General features: G+C 45.6%; 1 protein-coding gene across 4 annotated transcripts in view; it reads right to left on the bottom strand.

The window, feature by feature from the left end:
• The window catches only part of LOC119972833 (ATPase family AAA domain-containing protein 2-like), an 82,169-nt gene extending 59,866 nt beyond the window's left edge, over positions 1 to 22,303 (bottom strand). For 3 of the 4 annotated variants that reach the window (XM_038810315.1, XM_038810318.1, XM_038810316.1), the window contains exons 1-8: positions 21,961 to 22,302; positions 8,732 to 8,895; positions 7,677 to 7,720; positions 4,135 to 4,288; positions 3,910 to 4,018; positions 3,257 to 3,347; positions 2,286 to 2,405; positions 1,169 to 1,280 (exon numbers count right to left, since the gene is read on the bottom strand). In XM_038810315.1, the coding sequence (XP_038666243.1) occupies positions 1,169 to 1,280; positions 2,286 to 2,405; positions 3,257 to 3,347; positions 3,910 to 4,018; positions 4,135 to 4,288; positions 7,677 to 7,720; positions 8,732 to 8,895; positions 21,961 to 22,077 (911 nt within the window). In that variant the 5' untranslated portion in view covers positions 22,078 to 22,302. Of the gene's footprint in view, positions 1 to 1,168; positions 1,281 to 2,285; positions 2,406 to 3,256; positions 3,348 to 3,909; positions 4,019 to 4,134; positions 4,289 to 7,676; positions 7,721 to 8,731; positions 8,896 to 21,960 lie in introns of all 4 variants that reach the window. The other variant, XM_038810317.1, reaches the window with a different exon arrangement.
• Between the last annotated feature and the right edge of the window lie 3,242 nt (positions 22,304 to 25,545).

Raw genomic sequence — 25,545 nt, 5'->3', positions numbered from 1 at the left:
CAGGCAGTAAAGATGATTTTTTTTTTTGTCCAAGGTATTTATCAGAGGGGTGGACAGGCTGATCTCATTTGTTTGGGCAGGGAAGGTGGCCAATATTAAGAGGGTGATACATAGAGGGGATAGAAGTATTCAGCGAGTCCGGTGGTGGCGGTCACATTGAGAAGATTTGGAAGCACAGCACTTTAGGTTATGGGGCCGTGTCATGGAGGATGCCGATTAGAGGGAATCATGGGTTTGGGCCAGGGAGGATGGATGCGAGGCTTCGGGGATGGGAAGAGAGGAGAATTAAGGAAATGAAGGATCTGTTCCTTTGAGGACGATTTGTGAGTTTGGCGAGAAGTTTGGACTGGCACGGGACAAAAGATTCAGGTATATGCAGGTACGGGACTTTGCAAGGAAGGTCTTTCCGACCATCCCGATAGCGCCTGCCTCCTCGTTGCTGGAGGCAGTGCTGTCAGTGGCGGTGTGGGGGGGGGGGGGGGGGGGGGGGGGTTGGAAAGTGAGTTCGTCTCGGCGATTTACATAAGGATTTTGGAGGAGGCCGGGGTGTCCTTGGAGGGGGTTATGGCAAAGTGGGAGGAAGAGTTCGGGGTAGTGCTGAAGGAGGGTCTGTGGTGTGAGATGTTGCAGAGGGCAAAAGCCTCGACTTTGTGCACGAGGATGGGGCTGATACAGCTGAAGATGTACATGGTGCAACTTACAAAGTCTAGGATGAGGCAGCTGTTCGAAGGGAGGAGGATGTCTGTGAACGATGTGGGTGGGGCCCTGCAAACCATGTGCATATGATTTGGTCCTGCCCGAAGCTGGAAAGGTTTTGGAGGACAGTGTTCAGCACCATTTCGGCAGTTTTATGTGGACGTGGAGCCCGGTCCCCATTAAGCCATATTCAGGGTGTCAGACAGACGGAGCTGCAGGTGGGTGTGGAGACAGATGTTTTAACCTTCACCTCGCTGATTGCTTGTAGACTGGTCTTGTTGGGGGTGGAGGTCAGCTTCTGCACCCTGTGCATTGGCTTGGCAGGGGGACGTGCTGAAGTTTGACTCTGAAAAGGGTGAAATTTGCTCTGAAGAGCAGGGAGAATGATGCATTCTACAATTGCTGGGGTTTGTTCATCATGAATTTATGGGAGTTGCTGAATAAAAATGCTTTAAAAAAAATGATTACAAACCTAGTCATTTTTCTCTTGCAGTAAGGACTGCAAGGACTATCAGTACCAAATCGAAATCTTCGGACAGGAGAAGCTGGGTCATGATAAAACACGGTGCGTTTTCTTTTCGGTTCTAGCAAAAACATAAATGAAAATTTCATCAGACTCCTCTAGTATGTACATAGACCACACTGAAGGTTTTCCCAAACACCATGTAAAAGGTAGATTGGTCGTTATCTATTGGCTGGAAATATCACACCCGTAAAAGCCAAAGTGAGAATTTGCAGGGTCACGCCACTATTGTTTAACAGAAAGCAATATTGTTATGTACAATAAATACATTTTGCTTTTAATGAAAAATCTATATTGGCAGAAAACATATAATGGTGGATCAATCTAAAAATATTTTGTGTCTCAGATCAACAGTGGGAATCCACCCAAACTCTGGAGCAGTTTTATTCTAAATAGGTTCATTGTTAGTCTTGGGCTACATATATAAAGATGCAGTTTACTTGCGAGCAGGGATGTGGGTGCGTAATGCGTAAGCAGGTGGGCATGTTTTTAAACAAGTTAGGTCTCTTACAACAATCTAAAATAAAATCAGTTTACAAAGTTCAAATTTGAGATTTTAAAAGCCAGCCAAGACAACAATGCTACAAACCCAAGTAACCAATTTTCTGTAGTTGGAATGATGAACAATGATTAAATCGGATATTGGAGGCAAAGATGCCGGTGTATTATTGCCATCTCTAAAGGCCTGCTGTAAACCAAGTCAAAACTTTTCACCCAGACAAGCCTTCATCAGCCCTTGCCTTGGAGAACCCCGGTAATAGTGCCTACAGAATACAACCATTCCAACCCACCCCATCCCTCCAGAGTAAGAAGATAATGATCTGTAAAAGTTAGTTGCTACTTGTTTATTTTATGTGCAGAGAGGTTGGGTAAAGCTAGGCATTAAAGTAAATAAATCAGAGTGACTGGTTTACTGTTGTCACGTACATTCCAGCAGCCAACTCAAGAATGGGTGCAGAAGCAAGTTCAAAGGAAGGAATTTAATTATTATAAAAATATTAACATGGTGCCCGAGGGAGCAAAAGAAAAAAGACTTTGAATCACATCAAATAAAAATCAATTATACCTTCACCTGGAGCTTGGCATTGGACAACAGCTTTCCTTTGACGTAAATAATAGCGCTTTGGAGTGCCCTCCTCACCATCCTCATCTTCTCTATCTTCAGCTTCTTCTTCCTCAGAAAGTTCTATAGTTATAGGTTTGGGAAATGATTTGTTGGGAGACAGGACATACCACACATTCATTCCTCAATTTCTTTGCTACTTGACTTGGACGCTCTTTATCAAACTACACAAATCAACGAGGGATAAAATAAGCTCACATGTTCCTAATCAGATGGTCCTCAGGGAAGCTATAGCTCCTCCCATTTATGCATGTTAAGAAACAACTTGCGTATCCAAGGATAGATTTTTATCCAAAGTCACAAAGTTAACAGCTCACAACATTTTATTTAACTAAACTCAAAATATGGAAAACAACAACTGCTTGAAGTTTTTGTCTAAACAGCTTTTATTCTCAATTTATAGATGTATTAACCCTGATTTCACTTTGGCACCATGTTTCAAACATTTTTAAATTTGCTTATTGAATTCTAAGGGATTTATAGGCTTTGTCAGCATGTGCATCAGCTGACAGTCCCCGATTATATTAGATTCCTAAGTACTCATTGGGTTCTGAACCCAATGACCAAAGTTCCCAGTCAAGTTTGACTCGCAATATGCGCCATGCTGACAGATCACAGTCCAGAATTGTCACAGTATAAAAAAGCTCCTTACCCGTTAAGAGCACTAGATACTGTCACAGAAAATAAGACACACATTAAACTCTCCCTTATCAGCAATCTGATTGATGAATGAGTTATCTAATTTAAGGGATACTTCCGCCTTTTCCTTTCAATTTTGACAATCATGAGCTAATGTATGCAGAAGAGAGATCCTGCATTAATCGGTCTTGATATACTTACACAGGAATTAAAAAACAGAGGGGCAGGAACACAAGCCAAAATTGCCTTTGGACAACTGAACACTTATTACTTACCACCACTCCCATCCTCATGATCTTCAGTGGTTTCTTCATCTATTGTCTGAACTGTCCTCTTCCCCACACATGAATACATATCTAGATTTTCCTTGCAAACAAAAAAACAGAGCATCAAAGAACAAATCTTGAAACACTTTTATCCTTTGATATGGATGTGACTGACTTCAATTAATCTAACAAAGGTAGAACACTAAATTTGAAAAATAACATATGGAGAACTATGATTAAATAACATCACATGATTCAAGAGTACAATACAAAACTGCCAATAAAAAATGGGCCACACACCAGCCAAAGCTACAAAGGGTGGCCTGTCCCAACTCCACCATGCCAGTCAATAAACACGAGTATTCAACCCAATACACACAAATGATTTCAAAACAACAGTAATTGACATTCTATCATCTCTTTCCTCCCCAAAACAACTAACATCTCGAACTTGCCAGTATTTCAACCACTCAATAGTTCAATCTATTTTTGTATTTATTTAGAGTACCCAATTCTTTTCTTCATCCCAATCAAGGGGCAATTTAGCGTGGCCAATACACCGACACTGCACATCTTTGGGTTGTGGGGGTGAGACCAAATCAATCTGGTCACATTCAGGCGCAGTTCACAAATTAAACTTCAACTCTAAAGCACAAACTTACTTCATCTTCTTCTGTATCATTAAACTCTCTTAAATTCTCTAATTCTCTCATTCTCTGACGACGCAGTTTCTTCATGTCATCCATTTTCTGCAAAACAGCTTCTGCAGTGCTGTCCAACAAACGTTTTCAAATGTTAGATTCCAGTGATATATTACAGACATCAAGGTAGCGTGATTCCTAATTATTGAATCATAAACACAAAAAGGAAATTTCCCTTACTCTTACTTTGTTATCAATTTGTCAAAGAGAACAGATTGGTTTAGTGTGTTGTAGCGATTTCTTCGCAGTCGACAACTGCGCCGCACCTCAGTGCCTTCATGTACTCTTTCATTCACTTTCATTTCAATTCTCTTATTCCGACGTGTTCTGGTGAGTGGAGCTACATTCACAAGAAAGAGGACACAATGCATGGCATTATATTACAGAATGTATACATGGCTATAGCATTTAAAGCCACATTTTGCTTCTCTGTACGCAAGATAGCTGTACAAAGAGGATTTGCAGCACAGTACTCGATCCCAAACATCCTCCAGCCCACAACCCTCTTCCAATTCTACTGTCCTCCAAATGCTTGCCCCACACCTTTTGCACCACCTATAGCTATTGAGACTTTAGTTGCCTTAGCTCCAATTGCTAGAATTCCCTCCTTAATTGCATCGCTCCACCTTTAAGAAATTGCCTGAAACTCTTGATTTTAAACAAGCTCTCAGTCATCCCACCTACTATCTCTTTCATTGCTTCGGTGCCAAATTTTCACTTCGGTGAAGTGCATTTTCCCTTATGTTACAGACAAGCTGCTGTTGCTCAAGGGGCTGGTTTAGCACAGGGCTAAATCGCTGACTTTTAAAGCAGACCCAGGCAGGCCAGCAGCACGGTTCAATTCCTGTACCAGCCTCCCCGAACAGGCGCCGGAGCGTAGCGACTAGGGGCTTTTCATAGTAACTTCATTTGAAGCCTACTTGTGACAATAAGTGATTTTCATTTCATATCGAAGTGAGCCCAATTGAACAATGTTGCCCAATGCAATAACTGCTTGCTGCCACTTCCAATATTTTCAGAATAGCTACAATTTCATTGAAAAAAAAGTGAGGAATCAGCCAGTCCCAACCCAATTAAAAAATTAACAATCTAATTTGTGCATACGTACTTCAAAATATCAACGGATCTTTGTCCTGTAATTTATATTATGGGATTGATCCCAATATATTTAATTTAAAATACCCCAATCTATTATGTGCACCAAGATTTTATTCATTTACAGGATGAGGGCATTGCTGGCTAGGCTAGCATTTATTGCCCATCCCTAATTGTCTTTGAGAAGATGGTGGTAAACAACTGTCCGTCAGTGGCTGATGGAGTGAAGGTTTGCAGAAGGCCTGCCAAACAAGCAGGCTTTGTCCTGGATGATATAGAGGGTGCCCCGAATGTGAAGACGTGACTTTTGCCTCCACAAGGACTTTGGTGGCCGCTTTTTAAAAATATATATATTTAAAGTACCCAATTCATTTTTCCCATTAAGGGGCAATTTAGCATGGCCAATTGTAGAAACCAGGTATTTCAAATACACTTAATATAGGTAAAAAGCTGCTTAAAGCATAAATATTAATTCCCAGTTTTAAAATGAAAGAAACATACAATTTCCAAACTCAGTCATGAGTTTGCAAAACACAGAAGTCTGATAAAAACATTACATTTTTTCCAAGGACAAGGGTTGAATCCATGGCATCAAGGAATATGAACGAATTGCATGCTTCTCACGCCATTTCAGATTAGAGTAAATCACATCCCACGATTATACTAGCTGAAACATTTTAGACTGTGTTGCCTTGTTTTTAATAAATGGACAGTTAAAACATCGAATCAAATATAATATATATATTTGATTCCAACATTAAAAGACAGTTTGAATTATATTTTCGGAATTATCCTCGCATAGTATGATGAGATAACATAAGGTCTCCATTGTTGCAGACAAGCAACAATTGGAAGTAATGTTACATCGTGAAGATGGACGGCTTGTTATCAAATCAAATGTGTTTGATAAATCAATTAGGATTATATTGGGGTGTGATCGGATCGCTTAAGACAGATATGAAATAGTATATCCATGGATGATTTGGCCACCATTTTAGAAAAAGGAAGAAGAAAGAAAGGAGAGAAAGACAGAAAGGAGAGAAAGAAAGAGAAGTGAAAGACAGACAGACAGAAAGGAGAGAAAGGCAGAAAGGAACAGCAGAGAGGTGGAGAGAAAGACAGAGAGTAAAGGAAGAGAATTAGAAAAGAGTTCTGTATTCATATTTCATTTTCATACTTTGACTTCAGACTTTGACTTTTAAAGTTGTGTTCAGGCTATTGTCTCAGAAGATAATTCCTGTGATTCTTTGAAGAAAATCAAATTGTCTACAAACTACCTTTTAAATGATTTTCAAGTTGTAACCAATGAACTCCAAAATAAAACAATTCTTATTTGCACCTGACAAGTTTTTAAACTTGAATTTCTACTGAGTTTCAGCAATGTTCAAGAACAACCGGTAACCTTGAATTGAAGCTCTTTACACAATCATAAGTTCCTTCACCAATCCACCTAACCTGCACATCTTTTGGGTTGTGGGGGCGAAACCCACGCAAACACAGGGAGAATGTGCAAACTCCACATGGACAGTGACTCAGAGCCAGGATTGAACCTGGGACCTCAGCGCTATGAGGCAGCAGGGGTAACCCACTGTGCCACCGTACTGCCTATGGTGGCCACTTCTAACGATATGGTCATGGACACATGCATTGCAGCAGGTAAATTGGTGAGGATGAGGTAAAGTACGTTTTTCCCTCTTGTTGGGTTCCCTCACCACCTGCTGCAGTCCCAGTCTAACAGCCATGTCCTTTAGGACCCGGCCAGCTAGGTCTGTGGTGCCACTACCAAGCCACTCTTGGTGATGGCAGAGGGCAGCATGGTAGCACAGTAGTTCACACTGTTTCTTCACAGCGCCAGGGACCCAAGTTTGATTCCCGGCTTGGGTCACTGTCTGTGCAGAGTCTGCATGTTTTCCCAGTGTCTGCGTGGGTTTCCTGGGTGCTCCGGTTTCCTCCCACAAGTCTCGAAAAAGGTGTTGTTAGGTGAATTGGACATTCTGAATTCTCCCTCAGTGTACCCGAAAAGGCACCTGGTTTGGCGACTAGGAGATTTTCACAGTAACTTAAATTGCAGTGTTAATGTAAGCCTACTTGTGACACTAATATAGATTACAATTATTATTTCTCTAGTTTCCTTAACTAGTTGTACTTTACATTTCCAGCATCTGTTTTCTTAACCATTACTCCACAGTATGGCTTTTCTTAAAGCAAGGCTGAGAGTTGTTCCTTCCTTAGCCTTTTAAGACCAACTGCTTCTAACAGAGCTGAGGGAGTATCTTTCTCACTACTTATCTTCAACTGCAATCATATTAGCTAAACTAAACCTTTAAAGCTTCTCGACCTGACAAGGCCCCAGTTGTTAGGCAACCCCCACATGCTTTTGTCTTTTATTCATTTTTCACACTGTATTCCTCGGAGCGTAATAGAAATACAGTTGGAACGTAACCAACGCTCACACGTACAAACATCTTTGTCCAGCATGAATTAACTATAGGTTTTAAGTTTCCAGGCACAGAAACATTAAATTAAACCCACTTAAAATTTGACCTTATTTGTAATGTTCACCAATACAAATATAAATCCCTTAAAACTACCTTTGTTTTGTTTACAAGGTAAAATGCAACAGTCAAACTTACCTTCTTTATCATTACATTTGTTGATTTGCAGTCTTACTGATTGCCTGCAGAGAGAAGAGAAGTTCTTAAATACTGAAGGGAAAACATTTTCTGTGAGGAAGAGGTAACATTCTTGGGAGTTTTCTGAACTCGTGGCGAAGTAAATTGGGCTACACGGTCTCAAGAGTGGAAATCAGCATCAGATTGCCACTTCAGTAACAATTACTTACACTAAATATCTTCCATGTCTGACTCAGGCCAGGCAAGATTCGTAGATCATACAATGCAGAAGGAGGAAATTCGGCCCATCAAGTCAGCACCGACCCACTTTAAGCCCTCACTTCCACCCTGTCCCCGTAATCCAATGGACACCAAGGGCAATTTAGCATGTCCAATCCACCCAACCTGCACGTCTTTCGACTGTGGGAGCAAACCCATGCAGACACGGGAGAACGTGCAGACTCCGCACAGACAGTGACCCAGCGGGGAATCAAACCTGGGACTGTGGCGCTGTGAAGCCACAGTGCTAACCACTGTGCTACCTTCAGGCAGCCCTCGAGGCTAAAAGTCCAGTACAACAGATTGGATACGGATATGACCCCACTTCTTTTTTTAAAAACAGCACTCATCACTATAAATGAGCTAAGATGGCATTCAGGTAGAACCAGCAAGGGGCATAGTGTTGAGGAATCCTGTGCAGCTGGGTGGTGTGTGTGTGTTGGGGGGGGCTGGGGTCCTGTGAGGCAGCCAGTCTGGGTCCTTACAACAGTTACCCAGAGGTTAGAAGAGGTTTCAATTTTTCTAACCTTTTTGACTATTAGTGTAACCCTGTCAGGACCATCAGAAGTTTGTGACCATCACATTTTCAGGTGCTTCACAGCAGAGGGCAATTGCCCAGAGGAAGTTTGCTCTTCTGGGAACTTGTGTAAATGCTTACCTGCGAGGTAGCGCCCTCGCCCTTCCCCCCCCAATATCACATTAAAATATAGAGACAATCCAATGCATACACTGCAGAAGGAAACATTATATTCCAAAAATTCTCAATATAATATCCATTAATTAAACACTTTCTGTACCTGGTAAAATGTCGTACTTCCATTCCATTGTCACAGATATCTTCCACGCTCTTTTCATTACAGCTCGAATCTAAGGAGGTATGAATCTGCGACCGATTTTTCCTTCTCAAAACTGGAGACAGATTACCATTGCAGTGCTCCTTCACATCACCAGACAAATAAATCTGCAATGAAACAGTGTTAGATGACTCAAAACTAAAATTTTTGAAAACATCTCCTGCAGCATAGGCTAATTTTTACCTTATACATCTAGATTGGTTGGAAATTAGTAAAAATGATTTATGTACCGTATGTTCAGGAGTCAAGGATAAGCTAGCTTTTACTTTTGGTTACACAGCTCCTCTTAAATGTCCCAAGGAATGCAAATTTGAGTGTGCATGGAGATGGCAGGGAGGAAGCTTCAAATGTATTGAGATCCTATTATGTTAGCGCTGTCACATTTTGAAATTTTACTATTTCCAAAGTATTTGGGGAGAATGGACAATTTTTCTGACAAGTAATTTATGGCTTAGTCGCTTGGGAAAACAGTCTTCCAATTGAATACACTAACTACCTTTGTCTGGATGCCCCTTTTAAAACTGGTATGAATGCACCAAAATTTAAAGCCAAGTTTATCCAGAATCTTGGACACTTCTTCCACCCTCCATACATTTTAGCTCATCCAAATCTCTGATGCCAATAAACCTGCTACATCAAGTCCTATTCACCTGTCATTTGTGCTTGCTTACTGGTCCAATAACACCTTGCTTTAATTTTTTTCATTCTTTCATGGCCTCATGTTTCCCTATCTCTAATCTCCTCCAGCTCCACAAACCTCGCCTCTAATACATTCCACTACTGTCAGCCGTGTCTTCAACTGCCACGGCGTGAATTCTGCAATGCAATTCCTTCTCCTACTCCTTTAAGACACTCCTTAAAACAGGTCACTTTGGCCACGTTTTTAGGCCATCTATTCTAGTAACCTTGTCGGTGTCAAATTTCCCTATAAACAAGGCAACCATTTAAGCAGGATTGTGCAGTAAGTTCAGTATTTTTACCTTGTTATCTGAAAATATGCAGCGATTAGTCAGCATCGCACTTGCTCTCCAAGCTAATATTAACTGGATCCACAATGGTTGCCGAAGTCAAATCTAAGAGACAACATTTCCTTGCTTAGTTTTTTGACTTTGTTCAGTAGGCGGAGCTGTAGTCAAAATTCCAAAACCTAGGACTTGGCTCCTCCCTCTGCAACTGGATCCTCGGCTTCCTGCCCCATCAGTAAGGATAAACAACACCTCATCCACGATAGTCCTCAATATTAGGGCCCTGTAATGCTACTCCCTACACATACACGACTGTGCGGCAAAATTGGCTCCAACTCCATCTACCAGTTTGCTGATGTGACTGTAGTGGGTCGGATCTCAAACAACAATGAGTCAGATTTTGCAGGAGGGAGATAGAGGACCTAGTGGTATGGTGTGATGCGTGTCGCGTCTTTTCGTCCAACGACACTTCGTCCACGTCTTTTGGTCCAACGTCTTTTTGTCCGCACGTCTTTTGGTCCAACGTCTTTTTGTCCAATTATCCAATTACAAATTAACTCCGTATAAAACCATTTAATTGATAAAATGCAAGTACAATACAGCAAGTGAATTTAATTGCTATAATGCAAGTAATTGATAAAATGCAAGTAAAATGCAAGTTGAAAAATGCAGTTAAAAAAATCTGAAAATGCAGTTAAAAAATCTAAAAGTTTACTAATACTTAAAATTCCCGAAGTTATTATTGATATAAATTCCCGAAGTTATTATTGATATAAATTGATGCAAATTGTAAGCAACATTCCTCAAGAAATCAATTTTTGTTGTAGAATCATATTCAACGACCAATCTTTTGAGGCGTTCAGTTATTTTCTTATATCGCGTACATGAAGTCGACTGATCTCCCCGAAGAATTTGAGCCTTTTTGCCTATTATGAAACCTTCCTCTTCCTTCAGAGTTTTGATTAACCTCCAGATATTCAAATGAGCTCCACCCGCCGAACGCTTTATCGCAGAATGAAACCCCTCAGCAGCATTATTTGTTCTCGGTCGATCTTGTAGAACACGCTGATTAACATTCCACACAGCTGTCGGGAATGTAGGTGTTTCTCTCCTTCGTCTGGCACCACGTCCTCTCACAATGCCTATGTAAGTCAAGTCGAAGTAAACGATGAATTCAGCAGGTATTTCTTCATCGTCTATCAAATCTTCATAAGCCTCTTCGACATCTTCAACGGGGAGGAAAGCTAATGCTGAAAAACATCGAATTTTAAGACAGAATTCAGAGTCTGTATTGTATTTTTCTTTGAGGCCTAAATCGGTAATTTTTCGAAACACAGATTGGCTCAAATGAAACAAACATGCTACGACAGATGAATTAAGGAACGATGAATTAATTGCCTTGTGAACTGCAACTTTGAAATCTGCCATGATATCAATCGGATCTGCATTAGGTTGCATAATTTTCAATTGGTCAAAAAATAATTCGTATGTCTGCTTTCTTTTATTCGGCAGTAATGCAAAGACCCGTGGAAAAATGCTTCCTTTAACTTGTACATGAATGCAGAACAGTTGAAACCACTGTTGTGGCACAATCTTGAATGTCCCATCGCAGGCCCAATGACGTTATGATGCTAAATCCTGAAGAGCACTTTCTGATGCAAATACTAGTAAGCGCTGTTGATCCTCGGCGCCCGAATCGTATCTCAGAAACTGTTCGCCATTGTCAAGTTTACAATATTTGTCAGGTATTTCAAAACCGTGTCTAGCCGCTGGATTAGCGGGAAATCCAGAATTTTTTTGTCGGCACCTTTGAATAGTCCTTGAGAGCAGGTATTTTCTGATAGCTGCGTAAACTTGGCCGCTAGTATGCTACGCGAACTTGCTGCTGTTTTCCACTGCTTCATGCTTTAGTTCTGCAACTGCTTTTCTAGCATTTAACGAATCAACATCAGCTGGATGAAGGTGCTCATTAGAGAAATAAATAATTTTCGGCTCATTGTTTTCCGTTACCGTGTGAATCCGCACTGGACACAGCCTTCTTTTCTCACATCTCCAGTATTCTTTTCCTAGGTTTGGACTGCTCGAATGAAAATCGTAGATGTAGTTATTTCCATCAGCTACCTTCCTTTTGCTCTTCGTTGACACAATGAACTTTGCCATTTCGGGATGGGCGAATTAAGAAAGAGAACGATAATATCTATCCTTTAACGAGGCTCGTTAAAGGAAAGAGAACGATAATAACTATCCTTTAACGAGGCTCGTTAAAGGAAAGAGACCGGTAATAAAAATCCTTTACTGCATAATATACCTTGCTATGTGCATTAGAGAAGATTTCTATTTACAAAAAGTTAATGTGGGGAGTGGAGTGGAGTGCTAATAAGCAAGTTACAAAAAGTCTTTGACAAAAAAAAATCATCGGACAAAAAGACGTTGGACCAAAAGACGTGCAGACAAAAAGACGTTGGACCAAAAGACGTGGACGAAGTGTCGTTGGACGAAATGACGTCGGACGAAAAGACATAGCACCGGTGTGATGACAACAATCTCTGGTCATTTGACTTCAGGAAGTGAAGTATCGTACAAACCTTGTCTGCTTCAAAGGTGCCACGACAGAGATGGTTAACAGCTTCAAATTCCTAGGTGTGCACATCATCAACAATGTCTTGGTCCACCCATGTCAATGCCATGACCAAGAAAGTACAACAGCGTCTATACTCCCTCAGGAAACTACTCGGCATGTCCACATTGACTCTTACCAATTTTTACAGATGCACCATAGAAAGCATTCTATCTGGCTACATCAAGGCTTGGTATGGCAACAAGACATTAAGAAACTACAGAGCTGTGGACACGGCCCAGTTCACCACGAGAACCCACTTCCCAGCCATTGACTCTGCCTACACCTTCTGCAGCCTTGAGAAAGCAAGCAGCGTAATCAAAGACCCCTCCCCACCTGGGTTATTCGGTCTTCCAACCTCTTGCATGGGGCAGGAGATACAAGTCTGAGAGTACGCACAAACAGTTTCAAACGCAGCTTCTTTCCTGCTGGTAACAGACTTCTGAATGGCCCACTTATGGACTGAACCGATCTTTCCACGCATCATCTCTAGTGAGTAACACTACACTTCGTATGCTTCACCAGATGAAATGAAAATCGCTTATTATCACGAGTAGGCTTCAATGAAGTTACTGTGAAAAGCCCCGTCGCCACAAGCCAGCGATTTAGCCCAGTGAGCTAAACCAGCCCCTCTATCCATAAGTGTATTTATCGTACGTCCTATGTTTTTCATGTATGGAACAATCTGCCTGGACTATACGCAGAACAATACTTTTCACTGTAGCACAGTTGCTTCACAGCTCCAGTGTCCCATGTTCGATTCCTGGCTTGGGGCACTGTGCGGAGTCTGCACGTTCTCCCCATGTCTGCGTGGGTTTCCTCCCACAGTCCAAAGAGGAGGTTAGGTGGATTGGCCATGCTAAATTGCCCTTGGTGTCCAAAAAGGTTAGATGGGGTGACTGGAATAGGGTAGAGGTGTGTGCTTAAGTAGGGTGCTCTTTCCAAGGGCTGGTGTAGACTCGGTGGGCTGAATGGCCTCCTGTAAATTCTATGACAATACCCCAGTACGTGACAATAAATCTAAACCAAAAAAAAGAATCCAATTGAAAAGAATCTTTTTTTAAAAACATGTGTAGTACAACCATTAATAGATCCCATACTCCCCTCCACAAGGTCAACTTAAATTTTTTTTAATTGATTTTCACATGTTTATGTTACACATTCCAGTTCGCACTTTAAATTTACAAGTTTCATCACCACGCATAGTATTGAAAGCAACCAAAGTAAAATTTTAAAAGAAATAAGCCAAAGAAGAACGAGAAGTAGAAAACAGAAACGATAGAAGCAAATCATTGTACATATTTACATGTCTCCCCTACCCATGTTCAACACTGGAGCACAATCCAACAATTTGAAAGCAAACACTGAATGGGTGGTACAGTGGCTAGCACTGCTGCATCACAGCACCAGAGACCTAGGTTTGATTTCGTCCTTGGGTGACTGTGTTGAGTTTGCACGTTCTCCCAGTATCTATGTGGGTTTCCTCCAGGTGCCCCGGTTTCCTCCAACAGTTCAACGGTGCAGATTTGATGGACTGAATGTCCTTCTTCTGCACTGTAGTGATTCTATGATAATTAGGGCTCTCCAAATAGAAATTCTGCAATCTGTTATATAACCTGTTAAATTCCATGATATATTATTCTATGGAGTAACCGTCCACCCTTACATAATCAAAGCCTGACCATTCGTTCAACAGATCACCTTTCTTATAAATATTGTACATAGTGTTTAGATTATCCAAACTTTAAGAGAGATTGGTGGAGTGAAGGATAGAGATGGGAATGTGGTGCGGCAGGGGACAGGGGTCAATGAGGTCTTTAGGGACTTCTATAGGGACCTGTACCGGTCGGAGCCGCCGGCAGTGGGAGGGGGAATGAAGAATTTTTTGGACAGGCTCCGATTTCCATGGGTGCAGGAGGAGCAGGTCAGTGGGATTGGCCACATGCAGTCGGGGAAGGCGCCGGGACCGGATGGGTTCCCGGTTGAATTTTATAAGAAATATGCGGACCTGCTGGGCCCCCTGTTGGTCAGGACCTTTAACGAGGCATGGGAGGGGGGTGTTCTCCCCACGACGATGTCTCGGGCACTAATCTCCCTGATCCTGAAGCGTGATAAGGACCCCTTGCAGTGCGGTTCATACAGGCCGATTTCACTGCTGAATGTAGACGCCAAGTTGCTGGCGAAGATCTTGGCCACTAGAATAGAGGACTGTGTGCCAGGGGTTATACATGAAGATCAGACGGGTTTTGTGAAGGGGAGGCAACTGAACACTAACGTGCGAAGGCTGCTAAATGTGATAATGATGCCGGCAGCAGAAGGAGTGGCGGAGATTGTGGTGGCATTGGTGCGGAGGCCTTTGACAGGGTTGAGTGGGGGTACTCGTGGGAGGTGTTGGAGAGGTTCGGGTTTGGCGTGGGGTTTATTAAATGGGCGAGGTTGCTGTACGAGGCCCCGATGGCGAGTGTAGCGACAAATGGGAGGAGGTCCGAGTACTTCAGGCTCCACCGTGGGACGAGGCAGAGGTGCCCCCTGTCCCCCTTGCTTTTTGCGCTGGCAATAGAGCCTCTTGCCATGGCTCTCAGGGAGTCGAGGAGGTGGCGGGGTTTGGTGCAAGGTGGGGAGGAGCACCGAGTGTCGCTGTATGCGGACGACTTGCTGTTGGATGTAGCAGACCCGGTGGGGGGGAATGCCGGAGGTGATGGAGATTCTTGCTGAGTTCGGGAGTTTCTCGGGATATAAATTGAACCTGGGCAAGAGTGAGCTGTTCGTCGTACACCCGGTAGATCAGGAGGGGGGGGGATTGGTAGACTCCCGCTAAAGAGGGCAGTGAGGAGTTTTAGGTACCTGGGGGTTCAGGAGCTGGGGGACTCTGCACAAGCTCAATTTTACTAGGTTGGTGAAGCAGATGGAGGAGCAATTTAAAAGGTGGGACATGCTGCCATTGTCGTTGGCGGGTAGAGTACAGTCCGTTAAAATGACAGTGCTCCCGAGGTTTTTGTTTCAGTGCCTCCCATTTTCGTTCCGAGGGATTTTTTTAGGAGGGTGAACAGCAGCATTCTGGGATTTGTTTGGGCGCATGGGACTGCGAGGGTAAGGAGGGACATTTTGGAGCGGGGCAGGGATAGAGGGGGGCTGGCGCTGTCCAACCTCTCTGGGTACTATTGGGCGGCTAATGTCTCGATGGTACGCAAGTTGGTAATGGAGGGGGCAGCATGGAAAAGGATGGAGATGGCGTCCTGTGGAGGCACGAGCCTGAAGGCACTGGTAACGGCTCTGTTGCCGCTCCCTCCAACGAGGTGCACCACGAGCCCGGTGGTGGCAGCCACCCTCAAAATTTGGGGGCAGTGGAGGCGACACGGGGGGAAGTGGGGGGCTCGGTGGAGGCCCCGCTGCGTGAGAACCACCGGTTTGTCCCAGGAAACATGGATAGCGGGTTCCTGGGGTGGCACAGGGGGGGCATTAGGAAGTTGGGAGACCTGCTTATTGACAGGAGGTTCGTGAGCCTTGGTGAACTGGAGGAGACGTTTGAGCTCCCCCCGGGGAATATGTTCAGGTACCTTCAGGTCAAGGCGTTTGCTAGGCGGCAGGTTCCCTTTGCTGCCCCCGCGGGGGGCAAGGGATAGGGTGCTTTCAGGGGTGTGGGTCAGGGATGGGAAGGTGTCTGACATCTACCAGGTAATGCAGGAGGTGGGGGAGGCGTTGGTAGAGGAGCTGAAGGCTAAGTGGGAGGTGGAGCTGGGGGAGCAGATTGAGGAGGGGACATGGGCGGACGCCCTGGAGAGGGTGAACTCCTCCTCTTCATGTGCGAGGCTTAGTCTCATCCAGTTCAAGGTTCTGCACCGGGCCCACATGTCCGGATCTAGGATGAGTAGGTTCTTTGGGGGCGAAGATAGGTGCGTCAGGTGTTCGGGGAGTCCAGCGAACCATGCCCATAATTTCTGGGCATGCCCGGCACTGGAGGAGTTCTGGAAGGGGGTGGCGAGGACGGTGTTGAGGGTGGTGGGATCCAGGGTCAAGCCAGGCTGGGGACTCGCGATATTTGGGGTTGGGGTGGAGCCGGGAGTGCAGGAGGCGAAAGAGGCCGATGGCTTGGCCTTTGCGTCCCTAGTAGCCCGGCGGAGGATCTTGCTGCAGTGGAAGGATGCGAGACCTCCGAGCGTGGAGACCTGGATCAATGACATGGCGGGATTCATTAAGTTGGAGAGGGTCAAATTCGCCCTGAGGGGGTCGGTACAAGGGTTCTTTAGGAGGTGGCAGCCTTTCCTCGACTTTCTGGCTCAACGATAAGGTACTAGGTCAGCAGCAGCAGCAACCCAGGGGGGTGGGTGTTTAAGTTAATTTGCTTATTGTTAATTTATTCTGTTGTTTATTGGGGTTGGGGGGGTTTGTTATATGCGTTGTTACGGGTGCCGGGGGGGGGGGGGGTTATTATTATTATTGTTTTGTTGATATATATTTTTCAAAAAATTCCAATAAAAATTATTTAAAAAAAGATTAGCCAAATTTTCCTGATTCCAAATGAACCTCCAGCTCCTAAAATCCTTTGCACCTGATCATACGAATCCCTGCAGTGCAGGAGGCCAGCTTCTGATGGGAAGAAAAAGTAGCAAGGCCATCCCTTGATTTTTCTTGTGGACGCTTCCACTTCATTCTTCCATTGGTCAAATGGTTCTGCTTCATAAAACAATGATGGAAAATCATACCCTGAAACTTTACACTGGGTTTCAGCCATTCTTCTCCAAAATAATTCCAATTGCCTGAAAAGGTATCTCCGTTTCTCATCTTCACCTTTAGGCCAAGTATCTGTTATTAAAATAACAGGATCCATGCTGGTGAAAGGCAAAACTAGGACACACAGCCTTTCCATTCATTAACCTTTGTTCAGTGTCAACACTCTTCACCCACGCTCAATGTCCCAGCCATCGCCTATTGTACCTGTTCAAATATCCATCATCTGTTTCCCTCAACATAATTGACATTAGCAAACCGTAACAATGCAAAATGACAAGATATTAACAGCCAAAATGTCTGAACAAGTTTGCCAAAATTCTGTAATTCTTGGATGAGTTGATGCCAGTGATAAGATGCTCTGCCTTTGTGGTAAGCAGAGACATAAAAGGCAAGGTTGCGTTGCGGCTCCCCAATTCTTCAACTTCTCCTTTGCTGCAATGTTTAAGAAACTCACCCCTGACAAGCCCGCAGGCAACATTAGCTCCGCTCTCTTCAATCTCTCCAGAAGGCAGCATGGTGGCAGTGGCTAGCACTGCTGCCTCAACACCAGGATCCAGGTTTAATTCTGGCCTTGGGTGACTGTCTGTGGGGGTGTTTGTACGTTCTTACAGTGTCATCATCAGTTTCCTCTGGGTGCTCCTGTTTCCTCCCACAGTCCAAAGATGTGCAGTTAGGTGGATTGGCTATGATAAATAGACCCTTAGTGTCCAGCGATGTGCAGGTTAGGTTACGAGGAGGGCGGAGTGGATCGGTGCAGACTCCATGGGCTGAATGGCCTCCTTCTGCACTGTAGGGATTCTACGAATGTGCCATCACCAAAGGCACAAAGTCAGTATTCAAAGAACTTTGGCATATTGTGCTCAGCTGCCCACATTAGGTTTCTGCCAAAATCAAGATGACTCTACGAATAACCAGATAATGTTTTAAAAGTTTTAGTATCTTGGTGGGATATCCCTACTGATGAGGGTAGCAGTGCACATTCAAAAAGGAAGTTCTACCTATGGCCAACTTCATAACCTTTCTGGAAGCCGCAGGGCATTAAGCTGAAAACTAAAATCAAACCTCATCAGGCCCTTGTTCTTATCACCCTGCAGTATGGTGCAGAATTCTGGGTCTCCTATAGACACCACATCAAAGCTCTTTCAAAAACATCAATGTCCACCACGAGAATTCTACAGCTGATAAAACTCCAAACAACTCGGTCTATCGTGCTGAATTCAACAGCATGGAAACCAACTTTCAATCATCTCAAATTAGGTCATGTCTCCTGCATGTCTTGCTGCATGGCTCGAAGGGCCGATTGACTTATCCTGCACTATTTTTGACCTATCCTGCACCTATTTTCTATGTTTCTAGGATTGATCTGAATCCCGAAGCAAATCTTCTCGGTTTTTTTTTGTCTCAGAATAAATTACATCAAGATAGTCAACACTAATTATATAAAGACATTGTTTAAAAAAATGTACAAACTTCTGTACTGCAGACCACCTTTCTCTTCAGAAAACACTGCAGCCATGCAGTCAATCCACCCACTTAGGAGGCCCTCACCAAAATTTGGTTCAGCAGGTTTCAGCAACCATCTACAGCAAAAGTGCAAATTCCAACATGCTCAGTGAAGGTCAGAGGTGGTGTTTTCCAAGCACCAAAAACACTAGAAACTGCCGGTACATTGGCGATCCCACATCAGACTCTTCAATCATGAGATGGCCCACAGAAGACAATTAAATAATTTACAGCGTGGACATACTTAAACAATTCGGAGTCTATTACAATCGGTCCTCGGACCTCATTTGATTGAGACAGCAGTCTTCAGTTCCACATTCAAAGTAATTTTTATTGCAAATCCATCTTCTTGGTGTCAGCGTCTAAGGGATGGTCTATGGTCACACCAAATTTGTAAAGTGCCTCAAACAAGATGTCAGTCCCTTATTTGCAAATGTACAACAGCCGATCAGGTATGGGTCCCAGACGCCTCTTTTTCCAAGTCTACCAATGCGGCAGCCGATGCGCTTTCTCCGCTGAACATGTGTGTTCACACTGCTTGACGTATAGGATTTTGTCACTAATTTTAAGTCTGCAAAATTTGGGGTGGCACAGCATCCATCCTTAGGTCAAAGTGCACTATCCAAAGGGCGGCGCTGGCATAGTACGGCAGCACAATTGCTTCACAGCTCCAGGGTCCCAGGTTCAATTCCCAGCATGGGTCACTGTCTGTGCGGAGTTTGCACGTTCTCCCCGTGTGTGAGTGGGTTTCCTCCGGGTGTTCAGGTTTCCTCCCACAGTCCAAAGATGTGCAGGTTATCTGGATTGGCTATGCTAAATTGCTGTTAGTGTTCAAAATTGCCCTTAGTGTTGGGTGGGGTTACTGGGTTATAGTGATAGGGTGGAGGTGTGGGCTTAGGTAGTGTGCTTTTACGAGACGGTGCAGACTCGATGGGCCGAATGGCCTCCTTCTGCACAGTAAATTCTATAATAATAATAGTGGTTAGCACTGCTGCCTACAGCACTCCGATCCGGGTTTGAATCCCAACCCTGGGTCATTGTCCGTGTGATCTTTGCATATTCTCCCTGTGTCTGCGTGGGTTTCACCCGTGAAACTGTGGATTGACTTGGAATTTTTTTTATTTTTTTTTTTTTAAAGTGCACTATCCAAGTTACATGAATCTAATCGTATCTACCACTGTGTAAATTCACCTTGCTAAATGTTTCAAGCCAAAGTTCACCTCTTCTGCCATTGATTCAAACTTTGAAAAAACGAAACAATTTAGGCTGAAACTCCAGTGCAATATTGGGGCGGGATGCGTCTTTTGGAAAAGTTGATAATCAAAGCCCCATTTGCCCTCTCAGGTGGCATAAATTCAAACAGTTAGGGGCAGCACGGTGGGGCAGTGGTTAGCACTGCTGCCTCATGGTGCTGAAGTCCCAGGTTCGATTCCAGCTCTGGGTCACTGTCCATGTGGAGGTTGCACATTCTCCCCGTATTTGCGTGGGTTTCACCCCCACAACCCAAAGATGTGGAGGGTAGGTGGATTGGCCACGCTAAATTGCCCCTTAATTGGAAAAAATTAATTGGCTACTCTAAACGTTTTTTTTTTAAATAACAGTTGGGGCATGCACTGTGTCCTGGTTAATATTTATCCCTCAACCAGTATCACTAAAAGAGGCTATCAACTCATTATCACTTTGCAGCTTGTTGGAGCTCAGTGTATAAATCAGCTGCTGTATTTGAAATGAAAATCGCGTGTCACAAGTAACCTTCAAATGAAGTTACTGTGAAAAGCCCCTAGTGGCCACATTCCGGCACCTGTTCGGGGAGGCTGGTACAGGAATTGAACCCACACAGCTGGCCTTGGTTTTCTTTAAAAGCCAGCTATTTAGCCCACTGTGCTAAACCAGCCCCATGATTTCTGATTGGACAACAGAGTGAGTATACTTCAAAAGTACTTGCCGTGAAAGGTCAAAATACAGGCATTTTCTACTTTGTATATGCCAAAATTCAGATCACAAATGAGGTTTCAGCTTTGCCCCCAGGACTTATCATAATGGTAGATACAGACCAGCAAGGATCAATTCCAATAACAGCAACAAATGATGCAAGTTGGAAAAGCAACTCAAGAGAAGGCCATTGCATTTACAGGCAGAACCCGGAGAGTGGAAGAGGAAGCAAGATGGCATTGTTACATTGGAGTGGTATCCTCTTCAGAATATTGAATACAGGAGTTGAGAAGTCTTCTTGAAGTTGTACAAGACATGAGTAAAACTACACGTTCAGAGATTTACAAGGTTTCTACCAGGACTTGATGGTCTGAGCTATAAGGAGAGGCTGGGACCTTTTTCCCTGGAGCACAGGAGGCTTAGGTGTGACTAGCTTAATGATAGAAACTGGGCGGCATGGACAAGCTGGGCCAAAGTGCCTGTTTCCATGCTGTAAACATCTATGACTCTATGAATGTATTTATTGCACTGTAGAGGAAGAGTGATGGGGCATAGAAATTATGGGGGAAACATAGAGGGGTGATGGAGAGAGGGGGGGGGTGATGGAGAGAGGGGGGGGGTGATGGAGAGGGGGGGTGATGGAGAGAGGGGGGGGTGATGGAGAGAGGGGGGGGTGATGGAGAGAGGGGGGGTGATGGAGAGAGGGGGGGTGATGGAGAGAGGGGGGTGATGGAGAGAGGGGGGTGATGGAGAGGGGGGGTGATGGAGAGAGGGGGGGTGATGGAGAAAGGGGGGGGTGACGGAGAGGGGGGGGACAACGGCGAGGGGGGGGGAACGACGGCGAGGGGGGGGGGACGACGGCGAGGGGGGGGGACGACGGCGAGGGGGACGACGGCGAGGGGGACGACGGCGAGGGGGGGCGATGGAGAGAGGGGGGAACGACGGCGAGGGGGGGACGATGGAGAGAGGGGGGGGTGATGGAGAGAGGGGGGGTGATGGAGAGAGGGGGGGTGATGGAGAGAGGGGGGTGAGGAGGCGGCACGGGATAGAGGACTATCCCCGGCAGTAGGAATGCTGGGATACCCCTGCTTCCATTAGCAGCGGCAAGCAGCGGCAAGCACCACCCCCCCCCCCCCCCGCAACGGGTGGGGGAACAAATCCAAGATAAACAGGGCGGGGGCAGAGGAAGAGGCGGCCGGAGCAGCGCTGTAATGGTTACCGCTGGCCGAGCTGTCCAGGCCAGAGAGACTGTCATCGTCATCAACATGGATGGATGGAGGGGCGTTACTGGACTGTCCCTCCCTCCCCGCAGGCCGGTCACTCACAGCAGGCTTCACCCAGAGACCTTCAGCCGCGCCCCCCCCCCCCCGCCGCCAGTGGCGACGAACCGCCGGCCCCATCCCTTCCTCTAGCCGCTCACTTACCGCCTGGGCCCGGCTCCGTTTGCCGTAGCGGGCCGGCGGACTCTCGCTCTGGCGCAGGGCGATGAACTCGGAGCTGGAGTCCAGGCTGAGGGAGGCGCCGCTCCTGAGCATCACCATGCTGACGGCGGTGTTAGTCTCTCTCCCCCCGCCTCACTCTCCTTCCCTCAGACAGGGACTGAGCGGCTCCGCGCAGCCGCCACCCGCTGACCGTTGGTCTCGCGCTCCGGCAGTTGGCGGCTTCTGGCGCCAAAACTTTCCCGCGCGCCCGCCTCCCCGATCCTGACGCCAGCAAAGCGGCCAAAGTAGTTCCCTTCCGATCGCTGGTCGCCCCGGCCGTCAGGGGGGGGGGGGGGGGGCGGGCAGGCTGAACGGAACCCGCGCAGACACCCCCCCGCCGAATATTGTCTGGACGGAGTTTTGTTTTCGGGATGGCTCGAATCTTTCCGGTCGGGCGCGGAATGATTCGCCGCCAGCCAAGCGGCCGGCTTCCCAACTCACTTCATCCGGGAGGGAGGGAAGGCTCGCTCCGCCCCCCAACCAGAGCCGCCGCCGTCCCTCATTGATCAGCCTTCCAGCCACGGCGCCGTCGTCCCTGATTGATCAACCTTCCAGCCAATCAGGGAATGCAAGTGCCACGTGATTCCCTGGGTTATCTCACATCGGACCAATCATAGTTAGGTCAACACATGACGTACTTCTGGGCGTGGTTTGAACGGGAGAAACACGTGGGCTGCCTGCTGGCGGGGCTGAGTGCTGTCCAAGTTCAGGACTGGTGGCGGTAAGTTCGAATCCCACCAGGGGAGTGGGGAAAATTTAAATTCAGCTTATGAATCAAATCAATCTGGGATAAATAATTATTTCAGTATCAGCAATGGTGATTGGCATGAACAGGATTTGATTTGGCCCGCATATAATTCCAGACCCACAGTGTATTACAGCACAGCAAGAGGCCATGTGTTTTTCAAATTTTCTTTTCCCCGGTACCCACTTTTGCCAACTGGCTGACGTTTGGGACCCAAGCTGGCTGACTTTCAGGATTCACCTTATTCCGAATGCTTCATGCATTAAGATACAAAGCCTTCAGGCTTGCCTTTTTGCCATTTTTAATCTTTGCGAGCTCTCCCCTGAAGATTTCTCTTCCTACATCTTTTATAACCGTTATTATAGCATGTTCTAAAATCATTATAGTACGTTCTATGTATTTATGTATGGAGCGATCTGCCAGGATTGTAAGCAGGACAATATTTTTCACTGTGCCTTGATACATGTGACAATAAATCAATAAATCACCCTAACCTTTCTTTGTACTGTGGGCCTACTTGCCTCGTTTTTGATTACCCGGTCTACCGCTTTTGCATTTAATGCTCTTTCTTTTATTACTGTCTTTGTTTCTCTTACCTTTGCCACTCTGCTTAGGTTCCCAACCCCTCTTGCCATTTTTGTGGGACGGTGGAAATATTGAACTCTCCTACAAACAACTGGGGGATAACGGGAAATTTCCAAACTGAAATTCATAGTTTTTGCTCAGTAAGTGTTTTGAGGATTATAAAACGATGGTGAGTAGATAGAGTTAAAATACAGAGCAGTCATGGCCACATGAGGGAGAATAGTTTATTTCTGTTCCTACATTCCAATCTTCCTAATCTTGGACTCAGGTCAGGTGAATGACCTGAGGAAGGAGCAGTGCTCCGAAATCTAGTGTTTGAAACAAACCTGTTGGACTTTAACCTGGTGTTGTAAGACTTCTTACTGTGCTCACCCCAGTCCACCGCCAGCATCCCCACATCGAGAATATTTAAGGTATCCTACCCAAGCTGCACTTCCCGTATAAATATCAGCCAGTGCTCGAGGTGATAACCTCACCACTCATGAGTTTTCAGCACAACGCCATGGGATCAATTATGACAATGAGAGGGTGGACCTGTGACTGGATTCAAACGCATCCTCTCAACATGACTTTTCAAATAAAGTTGCCTGCTGCAGGAGAACACAGCAGTTTAAATTCCTTCTTGAATATAAGGAAAGGTATTTGTGGTGTTCTTTGTGTTGCTTATTTCAGGATGGTTGGTGTAGTGTTCACAAAGACCACAAAATAGCTTTAACTTGAACAAAGCTATAAATTGATTAACACTACTAATTTGGATTCGACATGTACTCATGGTCCTCTGCACTTCCGAGCACCTTACCGTTCATTGTGTATGTCCTGCCATTGTTAGTCCTCCCAAAAGGAATCACCTCACACCACAATGTGCCCTCTGAAATGGCCGAGCAAGCCCCTCAGATGTATTCAAGAAGGCAGCTCAACATCACCTTCAAGTCTGGCGGATCTTATTAAACAGCATGTTACTTCGATCCATTCGGCAGTTTGCAAAAGGCAGAGTACTGGCCTCGCTCAACCAGCCTGTGCTTGCAAACCTCAGAACAGAATGTCTAACATTAGATGTGATTCCATAATTGGGCAGTATTGGCTGAACAACACCGAGTGTGTTAGGGATATACGCATAGACAAACAAAAGCGGGGTTGGGGACAATGGCTCCCTGATGCCTTAACCATGGCAACATTTTGATCAGTTAGAGCTAAACTTGCCAACCAATCAGCACTTTATTTTCTCATGCAGTATAAATTTTTGTTCTCTTCAGAATTTGGCATTCTTGCAGCTGTCCTGTTGAGCGGAAGATGAAAAGCTTCGACAGCATGTCTTATTTTCAGCAATACATCGTCGCACAAATTAGCTGCTGCATTTCCTACATTACAACACTGAGTGCACGTTAAAAAAAACTATTTCATTGCTGTAAAGCATGTTAGGCCTACTCCAGCTCCTCATTCGTATGGCTCATCAAAATCAAAATGGGGGGGGTGGAACAGTTTATGGTCTAAAGCTGTCAAGCTCAGTGTTGAGTCCAGAGGGGTACAAAGTGCCACGTCAGAACATGAGGGGCTGTTTCTTCAGCCTAGGCTAGAGGATGCGTTGGTCAGCACCACTGCCTCACAGCGCCAGGGACCCGGGTTTGAGTAGGACCTGTAGGGTGACTGTAGAATCATAGAATCTACAGTGCAGAAGGAGGCCATTCGGCCCACTGAGTCTGCACCCACCACTGGAAAGAGCACCGTACCACAGCAGGTTGGGCGGGGTGTGCCTGGGCAGGGTGGGGAGGGCGGAGTGTGCCTGGGCAGGGTGCTCCTTCAGAGGGTCAGTGCCCACTGGAGGGACCGAATGGCCTCTCTGGTAAGGATCGCTGCCATGGAAGTGCGGCGCGGGGGCGGGGCTCACAAACCACGCCCCCGGAGAGCTGCGCGCGCAGCCCGCCGCCCGGCAATGACGTATCCCGCCTGCCCCTGTGCACTCGCCAATCCCCTCCGGCTTCCCTGACGTCATCGCGTCTGCCCGTGCACCCGCTATTCCCCTCCGGCTTCCCTGACGTCATCGCGTCTGCCCGTGCACCCGCTCTTCCCCTCCGGCTTTCCTGACGTCATTGCGTCTGCCTGTGCACCCGCTATTCCCCTCCGGCTTCCCTGACGTCATCGCGTCTGCCCGTGCACCCGCTATTCCCCTCCGGCTTTCCTGACGTCATTGCGTCTGCCTG

The sequence above is a fragment of the Scyliorhinus canicula genome, chromosome 10 (genome assembly GCF_902713615.1).
Source record: "Scyliorhinus canicula chromosome 10, sScyCan1.1, whole genome shotgun sequence".
Taxonomy (NCBI): Eukaryota; Metazoa; Chordata; class Chondrichthyes; order Carcharhiniformes; family Scyliorhinidae; genus Scyliorhinus; species Scyliorhinus canicula.
Note: the sequence above shows the minus strand (reverse complement) of the source record. Positions and strands in the feature narration are given on the sequence as shown.